Source organism: Muscardinus avellanarius (assembly GCF_963383645.1).
Source record: "Muscardinus avellanarius genome assembly, chromosome: 17".
NCBI classification, from domain to species: domain Eukaryota; kingdom Metazoa; phylum Chordata; class Mammalia; order Rodentia; family Gliridae; genus Muscardinus; species Muscardinus avellanarius.
In genome coordinates, this window is record NC_137803.1 from 57685900 (window position 1) to 57710089 (window position 24190).

Genomic DNA, 24190 nt, shown 5'->3' on the forward strand with positions numbered 1-24190 from the left:
TTTTCTGTTACCTTACAGGATTTCTTGTCTCTATTTTTTCTAAGATTAAGTTTTTGAGTAATGGGAAATTTAATAGGTTAGACTGTAATTAAGCTTAGACCACATACCAAAAATTATTATAATTTTCACTGCCTCCTTATTCTGCGTTATCTGAAGATGTACTCCAGTAATGGCTAATTTCTTTAAACTTCAGATAAAAACGACCAGTTACTTTAAGTCACAGGTAGAAAAAACACACATTTCTTAATAAGTCTTTACTAAAATATAATAATTTCACATCCTTCATTTGACATAAAATCACTGAATAAAGCAAATAACTACATGCTTCCATATTAAAAATGGCATCTATATCTTTATCTGGAAAACTTCATTTTTTAGGAAGTACATGGACATTTAGAGATAAAGGGATAGGGTGTCGGCAACTATCAATGGATGACGGAAAAAAAGAATGGACCAGTGCACCCGAACCCCAGGAAAAAGTCAGTGAATTGGGATCTGGGTCAGGGATACACGGGAGGCTTTGTAGATACATGGGAGTCTTTTGTAAGTTTGAAATGATTTCAAAGTAAGCAGTAAACTTTCTCTCCATATGTCTGTCTGTCTGTCTGTCTGTCTGTCTGTCTGTCTGTCTGTCTGTCTCTCACTCTCTCTCTACACACACACACACACACACACACACACACACACAGAGTTTGATATTTCCTTTTTTTTTTTGCAGTTCTGGGGATGGAACCTAGGGTCATTTTACCTCCGAGCTACACCCCCAGCCCTAATTTTTATTCTCCATTTTTTGAAACAGGGTCTCACTGAGTTGCAAAGGGCCTCGCTAAGTAGCTGATGCTGTCCTCGAACCACAATCCTGTCTCAACCTCCCAAATGCTGGGATTACAAGTGTGTGCCACCACGGCTGGCTTGATATTTCCTTTTTGAATGACATATCAAACATTAGAAAGAAATAGTAAAATATATAGTCCTACCAAAGTAACAGCCATTAAACTTAGATGCATAGCTTTCTAGAAGGTTTGTATGCTCCTCTCCTATTTAAAAAAAAAAAACTCAAATGATAAAGTAAATATAATTCCACACTTGTTCCTTACTTAACTATTTAGGTTAAGTATATACAAATTTTCTTCACCTAGTTGTGTCTTTCTGAATCTTATAGTTTAGTCTTTCATTGAAAAGAATTGGAGACATCTTTTAATTCATCTTTGATGTACATTTCTTTTGATTGTGGTTTATCTATTAAAGAATTTGTGTCATTTGACTAGCGCAACTTCCCACAGTTTATAGAGTTTGCCGATTTTATACTCGTGGTGGAATGTTCTATTTTTTATATTTTTTAAAATTGGTAAGCTAGATCCGGGGACTTGATCTCGCTCAGGTTCAGTTCTTTTTGATGTGACTAGTGGTCACCGAAGGACACATTGTATCTGGGTTATCTCCTGTGTTGTTAGAGCTCACTTATACTTGATGATGGTTCTGCTCACTCATCGGGGCTGAAAACTGGCAATATTCAAACCCAACCATTCCAGCCGGGCGTGGTGGGCACGCTTGTAATCCCCGCGCTTGGGAGGCGGAGACAGGACGATCACGCTGGTTCGGAGCCAGCCTCGCTGGCTTAAGAGACCCTGTTTCCAAATAAAAAAATATAAAATAGGTCTGGGAGTGTAGCCTGGAGGTAGAAGGGCTTCCAGGAACTCCATTACTACCAAAAAAAAAAAAAAAAAAAAAAAAAAACAAACAAAAAAAACAACCCAAAAAACCCAACCATTCCTTTTACAATTAATAGCTGGAATATTTTAACAAAGAAATACTTCCTCTCTTAGGTTATATGATATCACTTAAGGCTTAGTTTATATGGGAATGAAAAGATAAATGCTTGATTTCCCCTTCCCCCTCTACCTACAATTCTTTGAGATGATAAATTTGTTCCCTCTTATCTTCCAAGGACAATGAATTAAAAAGTATAAAAACTGCCAGGCGTGGTGGCGCACGCTTGTAATCCCCACGCTTGGGAGGCGGAGACAGGACGATCACGCTGGTTCGGAGCCAGCCTCTCTGGCTTAAGAGACCCTGTTTCCAAATAAAAAATATAAAATAGGTCTGGGAGTGTAGCCTGGAGATAGAGGGGTTTCCAGGAACCCCAGTACCACCAAAAAAAAAAAAAAAAAAATATATATATATATATATATATATATATATATATATATACTAACTACAGATTTAAAAAATACTTGATAGTTGCTATGGTGCATGTGATGAAGGCTTGGGGCTTGGTCAGCAGCTGGTGGTGCTGTGGGAGCTGGTGAGCCCTCTGAGAGGTAGGGCCTACTGGGCCACTGGGGCTGGGGATGTTGAGTTCCAGCCCCTTCCTGTCTTTGGAATCTCAGCCACCCGTGAATGAGCAGCCTCTTCCCCAGCAGGATACTCTGTCTTGCCAACGGCCCCAAAGCAACAGGGCCTACTAAGCAACAGAACCTACCAACCATGGACTAACTAAATCTCTGTAACCATGAACTGAAATAAGCCTTCCCTCCTTTAAGTTGACTTAGCTCAGATATTTGGTACAATGATGGAAAGCTGACTGACACAATAATTTTAAGTCCGCTTTATTATTCCCAGTGAACTCGAATTTGTGCGATCGTTGGCCAGTGGGGGCCTCTTACATTGTCTCTTGGGTCCTTTTGATAAGAAACTTTTATAGTTTTCTTGATCAGCTATGGCAAGGTATTCCAAACTCATCTAATACCTTTCCCGTTCAGTCCTGGAACTAGCCTATTTCCAAAATGACCTTTAGTGGAGCCAGGCATGGTGGCGCACGCTTGTAATCCCAGCATTTGGGAGGCTGAGACTGGAGGATGGAGGTTCGCGGACAGCCTCAGCTACTTAGTGAGGCCCTCCACAACTCAGTGAGACCCTGTTTCAAAATAAAGAATAAAAAAATTGGACAGGGGGTGTAGCTCGGAGGTCAAATGCCTCTGGGTTCCATCCCCAGACCCGCCCAAAAAAAAAAAAAAAAAAAGCCCTTTAGTGAACATGGTATTAAGGCAGAATGTGGCACTAGGCAGTGTGACCGTGGTTGCTACTGAATTAATCTTTACTCTGAGACTTTTTCAGAATAAAGATTAGATAGATCTAGGATATATTTCCATATGATATAAATTCATATATCAATGTTTTATGTAATCTCTTTTTTATTATATTTATTTCGTATCTTTATTCCATACTCAAGATCCTAGTTCTCAAGGACATAGGAGATGATGCAATTGGAATATTCTATAATTATTCACTTGCCTTTTTTCAGAAATGTGCTCATGACTACTTCAGAATAATGATACCTGTTCCCCATATTTGATTATGAGAACAATTATTTTGCATGTATATCCTTCATTCTTCCCTCATTAAAAAGCAGCTGAGCTATGTCTACATGGTCAGAACATGCAAACCCTCATTCAGTCTTAGCTCCACAGGTAGCTACGTGTTTAATGTCTGCAGCTAACTAGTTCTCACAGGTGGTCATTTTGATTGCCTAAATTTCATTTTCTAGCCGGGCGTGGTGGCTCACACTTGTAATCCCAGCATTCGGGAGGCTGATACAGGATGACTGTGGTTCGTGGGCAGCCTCAGCTACTTAGTGAGGCCCTTTGCAACTCAGTGAGACCCTGTTTCAAAATAAAGAGTAAAAAAATAGGCCAGGGGGTGTAGCTTGGAGGTAGAATGTCCCTGGGTTTCATGGTTCCATCCTCAGTACCGCAAAAAAAAAAAAAAAAAAAAAAGAATTAATTTTCTAGTAAATTACTCAGGATGGACTCTTAGGAACAACATTTCCTGCATTCATCCAAGTATATAATGATTTTTGCATGCCATATATATACATACATACATACATATACACATATATACATATATAATTTATATAATTATATATATATATATATACATATATAATTTTTTTTGCAGTACTAGGAATGGAACCCAGGGACATTCTACCTGAGTTACTCCCCGTAGCCCTATTTATTCTTTATTTTGAAATAGGGTCTCACTGAGTTGCAAAGGGCCTCACTAAGCACCTGAGGCTGTATACAAACTACGATCGATCCTCCTGTCTCAGCCTCCCAAATGCTGAGATTACAAGCGTGTGCCACCACGCGCAGCTTTTTGCCTTTTATATTTAAATGTTAGTTTTTCTAGATATAAATATCACTGGTCACATTTTTTCCCATTGAGTATATTAAAATGCTGTTCTAAGCTGGGTGTGGTGGCACATGCTTACAATTCTAGCACTTGGGAGGCTGAGACAGGGGGATTGCACAGGTTAAAAGTCAGCCTCCACTACTTAGTGAGGCCCTGTTTTCAAATAAAAAGTATAAAATAGGTCTGGGAACATAGCCTGGAGGTAGAAAAAGCCCCTGGCCTCCACCCCCAGTACTACCCTCCCCCGCAAAATGATATTCTATCATCCTCTGGCATTGAACATTGTTAAAGATTCTTTGGGATACAGAGAGAAATACACCAGTGATGTGTGTATGTGTGTTCGTATCACTTTGAATCTCACGATGATGTATAATTACAATGTACCAATAAAAATACAAAAAGAAAGATTTTGATGATAATTTACTTTTCATTCTTTTTCAAATCATTTGATCTCTCTGCCTATAAGTCCAACGAAAAAGAGAATACAGAAATGCCTCCTCAGTCAAACAAAAAGTTGATTTTTTGAGAAGACAAGCGTGATTGACAAACCCTTAGCCAATCTAACCAAAAGAAAGAAATAACCCAAGTCAATAAGACAAGAGACAAAAGGGAGATATCACCAGATACCACGGGAACCCAGAGGAGCGTTGAAAACGTGTATTCTAATAAATCATAAAATCTAGAAGAAATCAACAACTTTTGGACACATGTAACCTACGTAAATTGAACCAAGAAGGTACAGAAAATCTAAAAAGACCAATAACAAGCAATGAGATCGAAGCAGCCAGAACCCTGTCAGCAAATAAAAGCCCAGGCCCAAAATATTCTCAGTTGAAATCTCCAAGACCATTAAAGAGGTGCACATACTTTTCTAAAAAAATATTTTGAGGCTTGATGAAGGAAACAGTTTAAATAATGTGATGTCGGTAGATGAAAATATTGCTACCAATCTCACTACCAAGTACGAGGGCAGGGACGTGGGCAGGGTGTGGGAGAAACATCGCGTGCTGTGTGTGTTTGTGTCACTCTGAATCTTACTCTGATATTTAATTACAACGCACCAAAGTCTATTAAAATAAGACATTCCTATTAGAAAAAGTCTTTTATAAAAGCTATTTTTATTAGATTATACTTTTACTAGAATTTGTCCAGGCATTGAGTGTTTTCATTTCCTATGTACTTGGTGTCTTCTTCCAATAAGTACTTTCAAATTATCTTTCTTATTTCTTCAAGATAATTAATTTATCTTGAAGAACTTGAATTTATCTTGAACATTTTCTTCAAGATAATTAATGCTCTTATGGACCAGGGGTATAGCTATGTGGTAGGCTGCGTTCTTAGCTTGTGGGAGGCTGTGGGGTCTATCCCTAGCTCTGCAAAAACAATAAAAACTTTGCTTTTATTACTTGGCTTGTCCTTTTATTTTCTTCTTCAGAGACTTCTGTCAAGTTCAGTCTTTGCCTTTGATATTTACCAGTTTCTGTGGACTCAGTTTCATTTTCTTTTTGATTTTAAAAACTCCTTTTTAGCACCTATATTTCTTTCTTTTTTTTTTTTGTGGTACTGGGGATGGAACTCAGGGGCATTCGACCTCCGAGATACACCCTCAGCCCTATTTTTTATTCTTTATCTTGAGACAGGGTCTCACTGAGTTGCAGAAGGCCTCTCTAAGTAGCTGAGGCTGTCCTCAAACCATGATCCTCCTGTCTCAGCCTCCCAAATGCTGGGATTACGGTGTGCGCCACCATACCTGGCTTCTTTAGCGCCTGTATTTCTTTTTCTTTCTTTCTTTCTTTCTTTCTTTCTTTCTTTCTTTCTTTCTTTCTTTCTTTCTTTCTTTCTTTCTTTCTTTCTTTCTTTTCTTCCTCTCTTTCTTTCTTTCTTTCTTTCTTTCTTTCTTTCTTTCTTTCTTTCTTTCTTTCTTTCTTTCTTTCTTTCTTTCTTTCTTTCTTTTTTGGTGGTAATGGGGATGGAACCCAGGGGCCTTCTACCTCCGGGCTACACTCCCAGGCCTATTTTATATTTTATTTGGAAACAGGGCCTCTTAAACCAGCTGAGGCTGGCTTCGAACCTGTGTGATCCTCCTGTCTCAGCCTCCCAAGCGCGGGGATTCCAAGCGTGTGCCACCATGCCCAGCTCGTGCCTGTATTTCTTGGTGCATCTTTTTTTGTTTGTTTGTTTACTTTTTTTGGTAGGTTTTATTAACTTACTAAAATAATTGTAGAAATTTACTCTCCAATTTGCAAGTAAGAGTTTGCTTCTCAGCATGGTCACCGAAACTGGATGTTTCTGCCTCTCTGATGGAGCAGAAAGAACACGGTGTTGTTTTGATTTGCACTACCCAACCTGCTGCTGGGTATGAGCACCTTTTCCTCTTTTTATTGGCTTTTGTGTTTTTTCCCTCCCATTTCTAACGCATAAGCTTTGCCCAAGATTCTTGGGGTTGTCTATCTTTTCTTTAAGTTTGTATGAACATTTTAAGCAACTGGGGCATTAACCCTTTTCTTTAATGTGTAAGTATTACCTTCATCAATTATATTTTAATTTTATTATGTCTTTTGCCATATAGAAATATTTAATTTTATTTAGAATTCATGCCAATATTTTACTTTATTTTTTTGTGTGTGTGTGTGGTACTAGGAATAGGACCCATGAATATTCTATCTCTGAGCTACACTTCCTTCAAGAAATTTTTAAATATATTATTTATTATAATTCATTATAACTTAATATATAATTTATTTTAATATATAATTTTTGTCTTTGTAAGGACAAAACAAGTCTAAATTAAACCAGAATGAGGCTCCAGCTGATTTCTGATGATAGTGTGTGCCATCAGCAAGCATTCACCAGCTCTGCGGGCGGCGGCAGGCTTGCGCGTGCCGTAAAGTGAGTGTAAGTGTGGTGTTGGCCGTGAGAATCCCTGGGGCCGCTGTCTCTGCCCTCGCCCCCTGCCCGGGGCCTCGCTGGGCTCCCTGACGTGGCTCCTTAGGACTCCTGCGAGAGCGGAAACCAAACGAGAGCAGGGCTCCTTCCTCACCGCTATTCTGACGGTCAGACCCCAGTGGTCAGCTGTCATCGCATCACTTCCTTCTTTTATACAAGCACCACACTGCTCTCGGCACCACCTCCACCACTCTCTCCACTGTTGCCACCGACACTGCCACCGCCAGGACCTTCACCTCCATCACTACCACCATCGTTACTACCTGCACCGGCACCAGCACCACCATCACCATCGTGCTATGCCACCACCACCATTACCACCATATTACACCACCACCCCCATTACCACCACACTATCATACTATACCACCACCAACACATTATATCACCACCTCCACCACCATTACCACCACCATCAACTACACCACCACCACCACCATTACCAGCACCATTACCATCCTACTCTGCCACCACCAACATTACCACCACTACCACCACCATATTCCACCACCACCACCATTACCATCACGATTACAATCACCATCATACTATATCACCACCACCATCACCACCATATACCCCATTGTTATCACCGACACTACCACCACCATCACCACCATCACACTGTCACCACAATCACCACAGTTACCCCCATTATTACTACCTGCACCAGCACTAACACCTTCGTTCCATTATCACCACCACCGCCGCCATCATACTAAACCACCACTACCTCACCATCATCACCACCACTGTATCACCAACATTATCACCAACATTATGACCACCATCATCACCATGACCACCCCACTATGTCACCACCAACACAGTCACCACCACCATTACTACCAGTACCAGCACCAGCACCACCACCATTACCATGACCATTGTACTATACCACCACTACCATGACCACCACTGTTACCACCACCTTTACCACCGCCACCACCATCACCACTACCACGGCGCCATTATGCCCATCCATCACCAGGGCAAGGCCACCGTCACCCCTACTAGCTTGTCTTTTCACCTTGATGATCACAGTGTCTGCCAAGCCAGCTGCTGCCTCTTACCTTTGATTCTCTCTAATCTTTCCTACATTTTGTCCCCAGATCAATGATCCTACATAAAAGTTTAGAGAATAGCCATCACCCACTTAAAAGCAGATGTTTTATTGATTTTTACTTAATGCCATTCCTTTTTCTAAATGAATTAAGTCCAGTTTCCTGGGCCTGGCATGCAAGGTCACGATTTAAAAAAACGTATTTGAGACAGTCTTCAGACAGGGTGTCCCAGTGCCACCTCAACCAGTATCTCGAGTGCCACAAAAAGAAAAGATTTCTTCACCTTTGTGTTTTCAGTCCTGGAGGCTGAACCCAGTGGGTATTCTACCTCTGAGTTTACCCCCAGCCTTCTAAAATTTTTGTTTGGAAACAGGATCTTGCTAGGTTGATGAGAATCTTATATGTTGCTGAGGCTGGCCTCAAACCTGTGATCCTCCTGTCTCAATCTCCCAAATACTGGGATTACAGATGTATGCCACCAGGCCCAGCTGCCTGAGTCCTGTCCTGATGACCTGCTCCATACTCTAGCACTTTTATGATCAGACATGGCCTTGGTTTGGCTGTGGCATCTGTCTTGTACGTCTGTCCTTCAAGGGTCTTTACAAAGGAAGCCGCATCGTTTGACTCCTCCCTGCCAAGTGTGCTGGTGCTTGGCTGATTCTTAGTGACTTTCCAAGGATCCCGCCCTGGGTTTGACGCACCTCAGAGGGCCCCTCCCCTCCTGGAGACCATTCATACTAGCATCTCGCTGTGGCTGAGCGTGTGGCACTCTCTTGGTAGTGTGCGACTGGACCTCTGTCTGGTCCATCAGCCATCTGCTTGGAGACTGACCACGTCTCCATACCCTCACTGTTCACCATCCAAAACTCAAGGCCAGCCTGGGCTACTTAGCGAGACCCTGTCTAAAATCTTAAAAAGAGAGCCGGGCATGGTGGCGCACATCTGTAATACCAGTACCTGGGAAGCTGAGACAGGGGGATCACAGGTTCAAGGACAGCCTCAGCAAGTAGTGAGACTCTCATTAACCTAGCAAGGCCCTGTTTTAAAATAAAAATAAAAAAAAAAATGGGGCTGGGGATATAGTTTCGAGATAGAATGCCCCCTTCCATATGTTCAATTTTCAGGAAAGAAAGGAAGGAAGAGAAAGAAAGGAAGAAAAAAGAAAAAGAGCTGAGGGTTTCAATCCTAGCACCAACCCCTAGTACCACAAGAAAGAAAACGAGGAGGACGGAAGGCAGTGCTCACCTGGCTGATGGTGCTCATGGCCCGCATATAGCTCTCATTCCGGGAGCGGAACTTCGGGGAAGTGAGCAAGCCTGCCGGGTCGAGGCTGTCCAGGCTCCGGTTGATGGAGACCTCACTCACGGCCCTCAGGTAACTGTGACTCCGGATCTGGAGTTTAGGGGAGTGTTCATTGGAGATCCTGCAAGAGAATAGAAAGGGTGCACTGAGTCTCATTCCAAAAGGCAGACACCACTCATTTAAAAGCCACTCTAGATAATACAGAGCCCGACGACTCCCCCACAGTGTCTCAGAGGTAGAAGGTTGTTTTCAGGTGTGTGCCACTGCACCTGTCCAGGTGAACCTTTTGACAGGAAATCGCTGAGGACTGAGAAATTAGAGAGCCAATAAAATTTCTTATTATTGGAACTGTGAAATAATTTCCCCACATTTTTCTAGAAATCTTAGGAATGAAAACAATAGCAATGGCTGTCCTGATCCAGGACCTGTATTGTATAATGTATAAGGTTTTCTTTTTAACATTTTTTACTGCTGCATTGTACTCGTACATCTTAATGGAGTACAAGATGATAGGGGCAGACGTGCACGCATCATACACTTAACTCTTTCCCAATTCCCACCCCGTCCCCTCCCCTCTGGATAAGGTTTTCCTTTGTGTCGATTTCTTTCCTGAGCCATCTTATTGTTTTTGGACTCTCTAGTAATAGACAGTAGGTCTGTATCTATATCTGTCCACCCATTTATCATTCTCTCTGTATCTGTCTATCAACTGTCTAATTTTTAACTCATATAATTGAGATTAAATTTAGTGAACACAAATGAAATCTTAGCCATTAAAAAGGCATATATCTCTGTGAAGCCTAAGATACAAAGACAAGTCTTTCTGTGCTTTATACTCTTTGAATTGATTCCAAGTTGCATTTGTAGGATTACAAAAGTAGGAATCATTGGAGAGTCAAGGTACCCAGCAGTGCACCGCAGAGGGCGGGGCTCGCTTCCGCCCTGCTCCTGCCTACAGAACCCCCCCCTCCGCCCCGCCCCGGGAGAAAGACTCAGGGTGTGTCGGTGCATGTCATCGCTTACTCTCTCCACAAATCCTTCAATTTACTTAGGAATTTTAAAGTTTGCTTTCGCACGGAACCAAGGTGAGTTTTCTTTATTTTCCTTTAATTTTGACTGTAGCATTGACTTCAGCTAAAAAACTTCACAACTGCTATCGCGTATCACTGATCACAAGACCTAGTCAATGATACTAGAAAATAAAGAGTGAAATAGGAAATATAAATTTTGAAAAGGATGAGAAATTTTGAGCATTTGTAGATTATATAATTATCTGGAAGATAAAAGAAAATCAACTAGAATAGTCATTAGAACTAACAGGATGCCCTCGAGGTACCTAGATACAAAGTCAAAATAAACAAAAAGCTTTTCTATAAAGCTGGGTGCGGTGTTGCACGCTTGTAATCTCTACTTGGGAGGCTGAGACAGAAGGATCGCAGGTTCCCGGCCAGCCTCAGCCACTTTAGCGAGGCCCTCTGCAACTTAGTGAGATGCCTTCTCAAAATAAAGAATAAAAATTAGCAATGGTGGTATAATTCAGAGGAAGAATGCTCCTGGGTTCAGTCTCCAGTACTGTAAAAAAAGGAGTGAATGGGCTTCTTTATGGGGTGGTGAAAATGTTTTAAAATTGATGGTGTGATGGCTGTGAAACCATAGATATATTAATATATTGAATGGTACATTTGAAGTGGGTGAAAGGTGTGGTGTACCTCAATAAAGCTGTCACAAAAGGCACACAAGTATCACAATAATCAGATTTCTTTATGAAGGGAGCTTAGAGAACAGATTGAAGTAACTAGACTGAACACAAGTAGAGAAGGAAAATTAGTCAGTTTGGCTGCAGTACTATCTAAACAAGAGATAAGGTCTTGAGAGGGACAGATAGTCCTTTAACTACAATAGCTAAAAAGACAGTCTTGATAACACTAAAAGTCAAGAATTTGATTAGCGGCCACTTTTTTTTTTAACTTGTACTAAAAGAGGAACCCAGTTACAACAGATATAGACTCTAATAGTCAAAGTGAGCCTCGGATGTATTTTATGATTACAAGCAAGAAACTGATTTAGAGCCAGGCATTGTGGTGCATGCCTACAATCCCAGTACTTAGGAGGGTGAGATAGTAGGATCACAGGTGTGTGGCCAGCCTCAGCAACTTAGCGAGGCTCCCAGCAATTTAGTGAGACCCTGTTTTATATTTATTTATTTATTTATTTATTTATTATTTATTGTGGTACTGAGGGTGGAACCCAGGGGCTTTCTACCTCTGGGCTATACTCCCAGACCTATTTTCTATTTTATTTGGAAACAGGGTCTTACTAAGTTGCTGAGAGCCTCACTAAGTAGCTGGGGCTGGCTTTGAACTTGTGCGATCCTCCTGTCTCGGCCTCCCAAGCGCGGGGATTACAAGCGTGCGCCACCATGCCCAGCATGAGAGCCTGTTTTAAAATAAAATATAAGCCGGGCATAGTGGCGCACGCTTGTAATCCCCGCTCTTGGGAGGCCGAGACAGGAAGTTCGCACAGGTTCGAAGCCAGTCTCAGCTACTTAGTGAGGCTCTCAGCAACTTAGTGAGACCCTGTTTCCAATTAAATATAAAACAGGTCTGGGAGTATAGCCCAGTGGTAGAAGCTCCTGGGTTCCATCCCAGTAACACACACACACACACACACACACACACACACACACACAGAATGTATATATATATATATTACAGCTGCAGCTGTAGCTCAGAGGAAGAATGGCCCTGAGTTTAATCCCTAGTACCCCCCCAAAAACAAAAGATAAAAGAAAAGGAAAAAGAAAAGAGAGAAAGGAAGAAAGACGCTATTTATAAATGTGCCTGATGGATTTTCCAAGTAGCTCTCCAAGGTGCAAATACCTCTGTCAGATCAGGCAAAGATTTTTAATGTGTTATATGCTATTATGGCGACTCCTGCGAGATCACGTTATAAATGGCCATGACAAAAATTTCAATCAGTCAACACACTGAAGAACACCTCTTCCCTTAAAGATTTTTTTTAAGAAAAGAGAATCCTAGTTTGACGCATTTGTGACCTCAAGTCCGTTTCCTCTGAGACTCGAGAGTTCGATGACAAATGTGTTTTTTGGGCTATAGTGCAACCCGACCCAGGGCCTTGATGTCACGGACACGGTGGGTGTTGGCGCTGTCGGGATGATGACCAGGGCAGCGAGGGGTGCTACTTCAGAATGGCGTGCATTCAGAAACAGAAGTGAAAGTCTGATGTTTTGAAAAATAAGTGTCTGCGGCTGAGATGGGGAAATGGAATAGTCACGCAGCTCTCCGCCATCCTGGCCACTTGTGAGGAAATGAGGTTGACCCCAAATCGCAAAGGGAAGCAGCGTTTGGGGCGCAGTGGAGAGACCTGCTGGGGAGTCAGTCCTGATGAAGCAGGGCCGCGTTAGGAACACGCTAAAGCCAGGCAATGGACACTCTAATCTCTTCCACAGCTCTCGACCTGGGGGACAGCGCGTACCCGTGCTCCTGTGCAGAGACATGCAGCAAAGAAAGCTAAGAAAATGTTCTGATGTCGCCTGAAAATAAAAGCTCATCGGCTCAGCAGAGAAGTGTGCATTCTTCGAAATATCTTATTATTTCTAAGTACATTGTATTATCTTATTATTCTAAGTATCTAAGTGTTCTCTCTCTGTTTCTCTTTCTCCCCCGCTTTCTTTTTTCTTTCTTTCTTTCTTTCTTTCTTTCTTTCTTTCTTTCTTTCTTTCTTTCTTTTTTTTTTTTTTTGCACTGGGGATTGAATTAAAAAAGAGCTAGGGGTAAAGGTCCATGGGCAAGACATTTTTCTTCTTTAAAATAGAGATGACAATGCCGGGCGTGGTGGCGCACGCTTGTCATCCCCGCGCTTGGGAGGCGGAGACAGGAGGATCGCGCAGGTTCGAAGCCAGCCGCGCTGGCGTAAGAGACCCTGTTTCAAAAATATAAAATAGGTCTGGGAGTGTAGCCCAGAGGTAGAAGGGCTTCCAGGAACCCCAGTACCACTATAAAAAAAAATAGAGATGACAATATCTGCTTTCTAGAGCTGTGAGAATTTACTGCATAATAAACAGGTGTTCATCTAATTTATTATTTTTTTGTGGTATTGGGGATGAAACTTAGGGGTATGGTACCTCCAAGCTACACCCCCAGCCCTATTTTTTAGTCTTTTTATTTTTAAAACAGGGTCTCACTGAGTTGCAAAGGGCCTTGCTAAGTAGTTGAGGCTGTCTGTGAACCGCGAACCTCCGGTCTCAGCCTCCTGAATGCTGGGATTACAAGTGTACACCATCCCGCCGGTTTTATTTATTATTTTTTGTACAAGAGATTGAATCCAGGGGCATTGTATCTCTGAGCTATACCTCCAGCCCCTTTTTTACTTTTATTTTTAGTCCTGGTTGTTGAAACAGGAGCATTCTACCTCCAAGTTACATCCTTAACCCGACGTTATTTTTAAATTTTGAAACAGCCGGGCGTGGTGGTGCATGGTTGTAATCCCAGTACTTGAGAGGCTGAGACAGGAGGATCACGCAAGCCAGTGTCAGCTACTTAGTGAGGCTCTCAGCAACTTAGTGAGACCCTGTTTCCAAATAAAATACAAAATAGGTCTGGGAGTATAGCCTGGAGGTAGAAAGCCTCTGGGTTCCACCCCCAGCACCACAAAAAGAAAAAAAAAAATTGAAACAGGATCTTACTAAGTTGCTGAGAGTCTTAAAAGTTGCTGAGAATGGCCTCAAACCTGCACTCCTATTGTCTTAACCTCCAGTTACTGGGATGACTGATCTGTGCCACCACACTCAAATCTATTTTTATTTTGAAACAGGATCTTGCTCAAGCTGTCCAGGGACTTACTAAATTTCTGAGGCTAGCCTCAAACCTCTGGAGCTCCTTTCTCAGCCTCCCAAGAAGGGCATTACAGGAGTGGGTCACCATGACCAGTTTTATTTTTTATTTTGAAATAGGCTCTTGCCATATTGTGAAAAGTGTCACTAAGATGCCGAGGCTGGCCTCAAACCTGCGATCCTTCTATCTCTGCCTCTCGAGCACTGTGATTACAGGTCTGCACCATCAAGCCTGGCTGTAGTGGAACTTTCTTAAGCATAGAGCTCAGTGGCATTGTGTAAATTGACACTGTTGTACACCTGCCACCACCCTCCATTTCCAGAACTTTCCCATCACCCAGAATTCTGCCAGACATTAGCACTTACTGCCCCTCACCCCTCTGTTCCATTTTCTGTCTCTCTGAGTTTGACCACTCCAGGTAGCTCACATAAGTGGAGTTAGACGATATCTTCCCTTTTGTGATGGGCGTATTTCGCTCAGCCCGTCTTTGAAGGTCATCCACAGTGAGAGCCTTTCCTTCCTTCAAGACTCAGTACTGTTTTGTTCCGTCTCTTTTCTCAATTCAGCCGGGGGTGGATGAACACTTGAGTTCTTCTTAGCTTTCAGCTAGCTGGAACAGCGCTGCTATGAACGTGAGTGTACAAGTATCCCTTTTTGGGCTCCTGCTTTCAATTCTTTTGAAAACGTACCCAGAAGCAAGAATCTTCATCTAAGAGAAGTACTTTTTTTTTCTGTTATTTTTCTTAGCGATTTCGCTATCAATAAGTTTGGGGACCTAAGCAATAAAAACAAACCGTCACATTTTTCCTTCAGAGGAGGCCCTGTATTGATTGTTTCTTGCAAGGCTAAATAATAGAGAAGTTTTTCAGGGACTGTGGAGCCATTCCACAAGTCTCTGAAAAATATCGTTTGCTCCAGGACCCACCAAGATATCAAAATCCGCAGATGCCCAAGCTCCTCTGTGTCGAATGGTACAGAATTGCATGCAACCTAAACACATTCTCCTGTATACTATACATGCTCTCTGGACTACTAATTACACCCAATAAAATGAAAATTATATGTAAATAGTTGTTCTAGCATGTTGCTTAAAAATGACAAGAAAAAAGCATGCACATATTTAGGACCACTTTTTTGTTTTGTTTTGTTCGTTTTGTGCTTTGGTGCTGGGGATTGAACTCAGGGGCACTCTATTTCCTAGCTACACCCCGGGTGCTTTTTATTTTTTATTTTGAAATGTAGTCTCACTAAGTTGCGGAGACTAGGCTAGAACCTGCAACCCTCCTGCCTCAGCCTCCCAAGGACTGAGATTACAGGTGTAGGGCACCACAACCGGTGGGACAGGTGTAAAGTTAAAAAGATATTTTTGATCTGCAGTTCATCGAATCCACAGATGCTGAACTCACAGAAACAGACAACTGATTGTATCATCATAAATCTTAACTGCTCTAGTAGGTCGAAAACAGTAATGTAATTACAACTTGATATAGCAGCATCGCGAATAAACTGTATTGTCATGATTAAGATATCCAGAAAAATAATTCCCAAGCAGTTAGAGATTGCCCAGAGACCACCGATAGTAGTGTTCATTTGTGAATGTGTAAGAAAAGAAACAAATTTGTTACTAAAACCAGCATGCCGCCACTCCCACTCCAGTGCAGTAGGTAGTAAAGGTCCCACTTTGATCATTCTTAGCAGGGTATGGAAATAGTGACCTATATGCTGTTTTGAGCGGAATACAAAGCGTTTCTTTCCATTGTAATGGTGTCAGGGCAGAGCGGACGTACTTACACAGACGTAACTTGACATCAACAAATTGGAACGGCTAAATTGCTGCATATTCTGACTTCATTTTAGAAAGAAAACAGCAACCTAAGAAGCCTCTGCTTAAGTACTGTTTTCATTGTAGGTTTTCCTTAATCTCCCTGGTCAAACACTCAGTGTCTAAACTCGCCATTAGCATGACAAGGGACATCTCTTCCAGGTGAAGGCCTGCGATTGTTCGAGCACAGTATCCTGTCACCACCGAGGGATGTGCCTGCCTGATCTGTGGCTCTCCAGAACCTTGGTCGCGCTCTGCTCAGTTTGGCCCAGTCTGTCGATGTCTCTAACATCAGAGCACCCAGAGCCCACTGAGCATGACGGGAGCAGAATACACAACGGCCGTTACCGTCTGCGTCCTGTGGATCGTCCTGCAGATGCGGCCTGAGGAAGCTGTGGGCTGTGGCCCAAGACCTCACTGCTAGCTTCTGGCAAATTCTCTGAACAATGTTTGGGTCCCCTTCACATCAGGTAGTGAAACCCTTGGGATGGCCACCTTTTGTTTCTGCTAAGTTGAAACCAAAAGCGAATCCTGCCACCCTCATGCAGTAATGCAATATGTCACCCCCTCTTGCCAGTTACTGTCACCACAAATACGAAGACAAAGGAAAAAATAACAAAATCACAATTTGATGAGTGTTGTTAGAAGGCTTATGAAATCAAGTGCTTTACCTACAGAGTGGATTTGGGGGGTAGAGAGGGATACTGGGGCTTGAACCCAGGGCATCTTACCTGTGAGCCACACTTCCGGCCACATTTATTTTTTACTTTCAAACTGGGCTGTGCTAAGTTGCTGAGGCTGGCCTTGAACCTGATCCTTCTGTCTTAGCCTCCCAAGTACTGGGATTACAGGTATGTGCCAACCTGCCCGGCACCTGCATGTTATCACACAGAAGTTATGGCCTAACAGCCATGAAGCACCGTTACCCTAATTTTATGGAGGAACTGGAGGCTGACGTGATCCCACACTCAGGATGGAAAGCTGGGTCTGCGTAACTTCTGCAGTCTTAACTGTCTCATACTGTCCCATAAGAGATCGCCTGTTTTCTTCCCCATCATGGCTAGTTACTATGATTGGTGATCTTGAGAGTTGGCTGGGTCTCATCATAATTCTGTTTACACCGAAAGGCCCTTTAGCTGATTAGACCCCATTCTCTCACCCTTGTCTATTTGTCTTTGTTTTCTGCGAGCTTATTTGAAATGTCCCTCTTAAGAGAAGCAGTTGCATCCTCTAGCGGGTCTGTTTCAACCACACTAGGGAGAGACATGAGCATCCAGCATACCGCTTGCCACTGAGACCCTGGCGCTTCCCCGTGTTCTGGACCAGCACACACCGTCTGCTTAAAAATTCATTTTGGAATTTTCTAAGACTCATATCAGGTTACCTATTTGTAATTTTTTTAATCTTCTCTTTGAGAAACTGATATAACATGTGCTTTTCGTTCCCCTCACGGCACTGGGATTGAACCCAGGCGTGATTTTAACCTCTGAGCTGAGGCCACAGCCTTATTCGATTAATTAATTATTTATTTAATTAATTTTTGACATACTGGGGATGGAACCCAGGGGCATTCTACCTCTGAGAGTCACCCCCTGCCCTATTTTTGTTCTTTAATTTGAAACAGGGTCTCAATGAGTTGCAAAGGGCCTCACTAAGTACCTGAGGCTGTCCGCGAACCTGTGATCCTCCCCTCTCAGCCTCCCAAATCCTATTTTATTTTTTTTATTTTGAAACGGGGTCTCACGAAGTTGTGGAAGGCCTGGTGAAGTTGCCGAGGCTGGCCTCAAATCTGTGACCTTCCAGTCTTAGCTTCCCAAGTACCGGGGTTACAGGTGTGTGTCACCACAAGACCAGCAGGGCGCAGATGCCGGGGGCGCAGTTGGGCCCGAGTGAGCCTCACGGCTGTGTGTGTTGTGGGTACTCATGTGGGTGGGTGGCCATTCCTGGTTTCTTTGGAGGCTCAGGATCTCTGTGGCCCCTTGTGTACTTCCATACACAATTTTGTAAAATCATAATGTAAACAAAATGCTTTTAGACACAAGCCACTTCTGCAGTGCAATTTGGATGCATGCAAACAGCAGTCTTAGATCTTTGAAAATCCTAAGCCAGAAACTCAAAGATGGACGGCAAAATAGGCTCATCTTTTGTGCACATAAATTTAACTTGATTAGAAAGGTTTTGTTTAAAACATTGAGTATTTATTTACTTTTGTGGTACTGGGTATGGAACCCAGGGGCATTCTACCTCTGAGCTACACCTCCAGCCCTATTTTTTTTTTTTTTTTTATGTTTTCGGAACAGGGACTTGCTAAGTTGCAGAGGGCGTCACTAAGTAGCTGAGGTTGACTGCGAACCCGCGATCCTCCTGTCTCAGCCTTCCATGCACTGGGATTACAAATGTGTGCCACCATGTCCAGCCAGCCTTTTTTTTTTTTTTTTTTTTCGGTGTTGGGGATGGAGCAGGGGCATTCTACCTCCGAGCTACACCCTCGGTCCTATTTTTTAGTCCTTATATTTTTTTGAAGCAGGGTCTCACTGAGTTGTGAAGGGCCTCGCTAAGTAGCTGAGGCTGTCCGTGAACCGTGATCCTCTGGTCTCCGCCTCCCGAATGCTGGGATTACAAGCGTGCGCCACCACGCCCGGCCTTTTTAAAATTTTTTATTGGTGGACTGTAGTCATACATCTTAGTGGAGTACAAGATGGTATAGGCATACATGCACATGTCACCCAATTAGCCTTACCCTAACATTTTAAATGAAATTTTTTAACTTTATTATTTTTTTCCTCTGGTGACTTGACATCATTATTTTTTCCTCTGGTTTATGAGCTATTATTATAAGATTTATGTATTAGCACAAATAACCTAGGACCCAGCTAAATGAAAATGCTTTATAAATGTTAGTGCTAATAATTTTTTAGACAAACTTTTGTTTGTAGTTTTTATTCCCAGTTACAAGAGCTGGTATTGTCTTTACACTTTATCTTCTTTTTCAAAATGATCTTAGTTAATTTTGTTCCTCTGGCCTTCCATATAAATTTTAGAACAATCGTATTTATACCTAAAAAAATGTATAGGATTTTGATAGGAATTGCATTAGGCTTACCTACATATCAAGTTGGGAGACTGGCATCTCTCCCGTGTTGGGTTTTCCCGGCTGAGCACCTGTTCTTCTTCGCCGTTGAGTGAGGCTGTGATCTTTTTCATGAGGCTTGCATGGGTTTCAGCACACCTAAGTAATTCATTTTATCCCTAAGTATTTCATTTTTAGGCTTTTTAAGTTGTACTGTATTTACTTCTGTGCCCACATGTTTATGACTAAATAGGGAAATACAATTGTCTTTTGTATGTTGGCATCAAATCCTGTGCCCAGCCCTGTAAGTTTATTTGCAAAGTCCTGGGGGCCTCTGATGTAGGCAATCGTATCATCTGCAGTTTTACTTTTTCTTTTCAACCTCTGTAACTTTTATTTCTTTACTGTGCTGTCTAAAAAATTCAGGCGCCATGTTGTGTAAGAATAACAACAGTGTACATTCCAGCCTTGTTCTAGATCACAGGGGAAAAAGTCAGTCTTTCTCCATGAGTATAACCCAAGCTGTAGGTTTCTTTTTTGGATGCATTTTGTCAAGTTGAGGGTGGTTCTTGTTGTTTCTATTTTTCTAGTACTTTCTATCATGAATGAGTGCTGAATTCTATGAGATACATTTTTGGTATCAGTTCATATAGTTGTGTGATTTGTCTTCTTAACCCTATTTATATGGTGGCTTGCATTAATTGACTTTCAAATATTGAACCACTCTTGTACCTGCATGTGGAATGGTCCCAAACATGTGGAATAAACTCCACTTGGTCTTAATTCTCAACAGTATATACTTATAATACATTGTAACTATAATTATATGTACTATCTAAAATATATTTTATATATTTTGTAATATATTATATCTATAATTCAGCTATATGTACATTTCTATACATATAAGAATTCTATTTGCCAATGTTTCTTTAAGGACTTCCATGTCTTTAGTCATGAGAGCTACAGTTTTTTTTTTTTTGTGTGTGTGTGTGTGCCCTCTTTCTCTGCTTTTGATAACAGGATAATACTAGCTTCGTAAAATTAACTGGGAAATTTTTATTCTTCTATTTGCCAGAAAAGATTGGGTGCAGTTGGTTTTAATTTTTCCTTGAAAGTTTGGTAGGATTCGCTTGTGAAATCACATGGACTAGACTCTTTAGGGGAGGAACTTTTAAATTACAAACTTAGTATCCTTAAGAATTACAGGTCCACTGACTATTTAAAATCGGTGAATAGCCGGGCGTGGTGGTGCACGCTTGTAATCCCCGCCCTTGGGAGGCTGAGACAGGAGGATCGCACAGGTTCAAAGCCAGCCTCAGCTACTTAGTGAGGCTCTCGGCAACTTAGTGAGACCCTGTTTCCAAATAAAGTATAAAATAGGTCTGGGAGTGTAGCCCAGAGGTAGAAAAGCCCTGGGTTCTACCACTAGTACCACAAATAATAATAATAAAATTTAGTGAGTTGTGTTAATTTCTGTTTTTCAAGGAATTGGTCCGTTCACTCTAGATTGTCAAGTGAACGTGTGTGAGGTTCTTGTGGTGTCCCTTTACTATTTTTTTGTTGTCTGCAGAATCTGCAGTAACATTTCCATTTTAATGCCTGATACTGATAATTTGTGTCTTTTCTCTCCTATTCGGTAAGGCTTGCAAGAGTTTTGTGAATTTTGTAGATCTTTTCAAAAAACAAATCTCTGTTTCATTGCTTTTGCTTTTCAAGCCTATTGACTTCTACTCTTATCTTTATTTCCTTCCTCCTACTTGTTTTGAGTCAACTCTGCTCTTCTTTTTGCAAGTGTCTGAGAAAGAAGCTTACTTATTGAGACTTTTTCCTTTTCTAAAATATATTACATTGTATTTTAATTTTCCCTCAGTTCGACATATTCATGCACTTCCCTTGAACCTCCTCTGTGATCCATGGTTAACTGAATTTGTGTTGTTTAACTTCCAAGTGTTTAGAGATATTCTTGTTACCTTTGCGTTACCGGTTTCTCATAGGGTCCCATTTTGGTTACTGATTACCTTGGTGTTATTGATTCTGTTGCGTTATTGATTTCTCATAGCATCCCATTGTGGTTGTGGGACACACTTATATTTTTTCAATTATTTAGAATTTGTTGAAGGTGCTTTTATAGTCTTGAATATGGTCTATCTCTGTATCTGTTCTCTCGGCACTTAGAAGGAACGTAACTTCTGCTGTTCTTCGACCACGTGTCCTTCAAGGTCTTTGAGATTCTGTTGGTTGATGGGGTTTTTGCATTCTGTACCCTTTCTAATTGTTCCATCAATTGTTGAGAAAGAATTGGTGGAGTTCCAACTGTAACTGTACAGTTTTTCTTTCTCCTTTCAGTTCTATCAGTTTTTGCATCAAATATTTTGCAACATAAATGTGCTATTGTTTACCACATAAACATTTAGAATTGCTGTGTCCTCTTGATAGTTTGAGCTATGACATCTCCTCTGTCCAGGGCATCACACAGGCTAAGCATGTATTTACCACTGAACTACACTCCAAGATCCTCTATTATCTTTGTAATAGGAAATTTTTAATTTTTAAAAGTATATATAGCCATGCGTGGTGGCTTGCTAATCCCAGTATTTGGGAGGCTGAGACAGGAGAATTGCAGGTTTGCAGCCAGCCTCAGCTACTTAGTGAGGCCCTCTACAACTTAGTGAGACCTTGTTTCAAAATAAAGAATAAAAAAATAGGGCTGGAGGTGTAGCTCAAAGACAAAATGCCCCTGGGTTCCATCTGCAAAGGATATACAACACATGTATTCTCTTCTACTTGAATAGGCCAACTGCATTAAAATTTCAAATCATAATACTATCAATCTCACTGTTTTACAGATTTATTCAGGCTTAATTCACACACAATAAGCTGATTATAAAGTATACAATGTAATGAGCTTTGATGTCCCCCCATGTAATTTTAAATATTTGACAGTGATTTCTGCTGGTTGCCTATGTTCATTGATATATTCTAGAAATAATCAACTTAAGTTGATCCTCCAGCCTCTTAAATTGATTGCAAGATTCTCTTAGTTCAAGAAAGGCCCTTGTAGCGAGACACAGCGGCACACACCTGTAATCCCAGGACTTGGGAGGCTAAGACAGGAGAATGGCAGTTTCAAGGGAAGTCTCAGCAACAGAGCAAGGCCCTCAGCAACCTAGTGAGACCCTGGTCAGGCAGTACTGTGTCTAACAATAGATACTACATTTTTTGCACACGAGGTCAATGCTATTATTGTTGGAAAGCAGAGAGGGAGGATTGGGACAGTCCTCTTACTCACCTCTGGAAATGCAGGTGGTTCCCATGGCCAGTCCCTGCTTTACCAACAAGGCTCTGGCTATCAGGACTCCTCATAGCCACCTGCTGCTTTAATTAAGGCACAAAAAGACTGAAGGCAGCCATAGGAAAAGGCATCTAAGAGCACACACTAATGCGTATGGATTTACTGTATTTTACATTCATTTTAGAAGTAGAAATGCAACATTCTGAAATTTGAAGAAAGTAAATACTAGTTAATCTGAACAAAGAACAAACAGAAAGTTTCCCAAGAAATGTAAAATCATTATCTTCACAGATTTTTTTTTTTTTTTTTTTTTGGTGGTACTGGGGTTCCCGGAAGCCCTTCTACCTCCGGTCTACACTCCCAGACCTACCTTTTTTTTTAATTTTTGGAAACAGGGTCTCTTAAGCCAGCACGGCTGGCTTTGAACCTGCGCGATCCTCCTATCTCTGCCTCCCAAGCGCGGGGATTACAAGCATGCGCCACCACGCCCGGCTCTATCTTCACAGATTCTGAACAAAAGTATAGTTGCCCGTGTCGCAAGCAAAGACATATTTTAAAGCATTTGCGACCAAAATGGAAATGTGCCCCCCAATCTATTATCACCAGAATCAAATAGCAATTGGCCACATGTCTTCTGATTAAATCAATTACACACAAAGACAGCAATAGGCAGAACTGCTGGCAGTCAAACGCTTTTGCAATCATGTGCTTAGCTGTTGAAAAGACGACGTCTACCCACTTTTATTACATTTGCGCTATGGTAAATTATAGTGAATTTTCTAAATGCTTGGGGTGGGAAAAAGCAGAAAGATAATATTCACCTTGTTTAGAATGGCTTAACTTTTCCACAGCGGAAACACGAACGATCCTTTACTAACACATGAGACAGGAGGAAAGCTTTGTGGTCCAAATGTGCATCGTTATGGTAGCAATAGAATAGATCATATATAGTCCGCGGCAGAGAATCCCAAGATTTAATTAAGTAGTGTGTATAAAACATGAGCCCAGTGGAGCTGTGAGGTTAGACACAGTAAACAAACAAAGCTTCTCTTTCACATGCTGCTGTTCAAACAGAGAAGGCTTGGCTCAGTCTCTCCTCTAACCCCTAAGGGCCCTTCCTCTTCTCTGGTCTTTATTAATTGGTATTTGTTTCTCCTCTAATGAAAAAGGCACTTATGCTCTAACCTACTACTTCCTGTGTTCACTGAAAGCCGGGTGGTGGTGGGGAGACAATGATGTGGTCCGGAGGGAAGGAAAGAGGGAGTCTGTTTCCATGGAGACGTGCTCTGGGTACCAGGTGGTTGGTGGCGCGGCAGTCCCCGGGAGCGCCTGCGGGGGGCGGGCGACACTGAGGAATGGGCAGGAGACCCGCCGCTTCCATTGTGGGATACACAGAATGCAAATCTCCAAGAAGGGGTGTTTTCTCGAAAATTCAGGGCAATTTGCTCATTCAAGTTGTTAAGTTTGTCACTGGTAACTTAGGACATGAGGGATTTTTTTCTTTCTGCGGTAATGGGGATTGAACACAGGGGCATTCTACTTCCAAGCTATATCCCCACCCCTATGTTTTATTCTTTATTTCAAAACAGGGTCTCACTAAGTTGTGGAGGGCCTCACTAAGTAGCTGAGGCTGGCCTCCCACCT

At 41.8% G+C, this 24190-nt stretch overlaps 1 protein-coding gene across 19 annotated transcripts in view; it reads right to left on the reverse strand.

The window, feature by feature from the left end:
* The window catches only part of DLGAP1 (DLG associated protein 1), a gene marked incomplete at both ends in the record, with an annotated part of 318043 nt that overhangs the window by 172851 nt on the left and 121002 nt on the right, over window positions 1-24190 (reverse strand). For all 19 annotated transcript variants that reach the window (XM_080714555.1, XM_080714556.1, XM_080714544.1 and 16 more), the window contains one exon: window positions 9450-9627. In XM_080714555.1, coding sequence (XP_080570681.1) covers window positions 9450-9627 — 178 coding nt within the window. The remainder of the gene's footprint in view (window positions 1-9449; window positions 9628-24190) is intronic.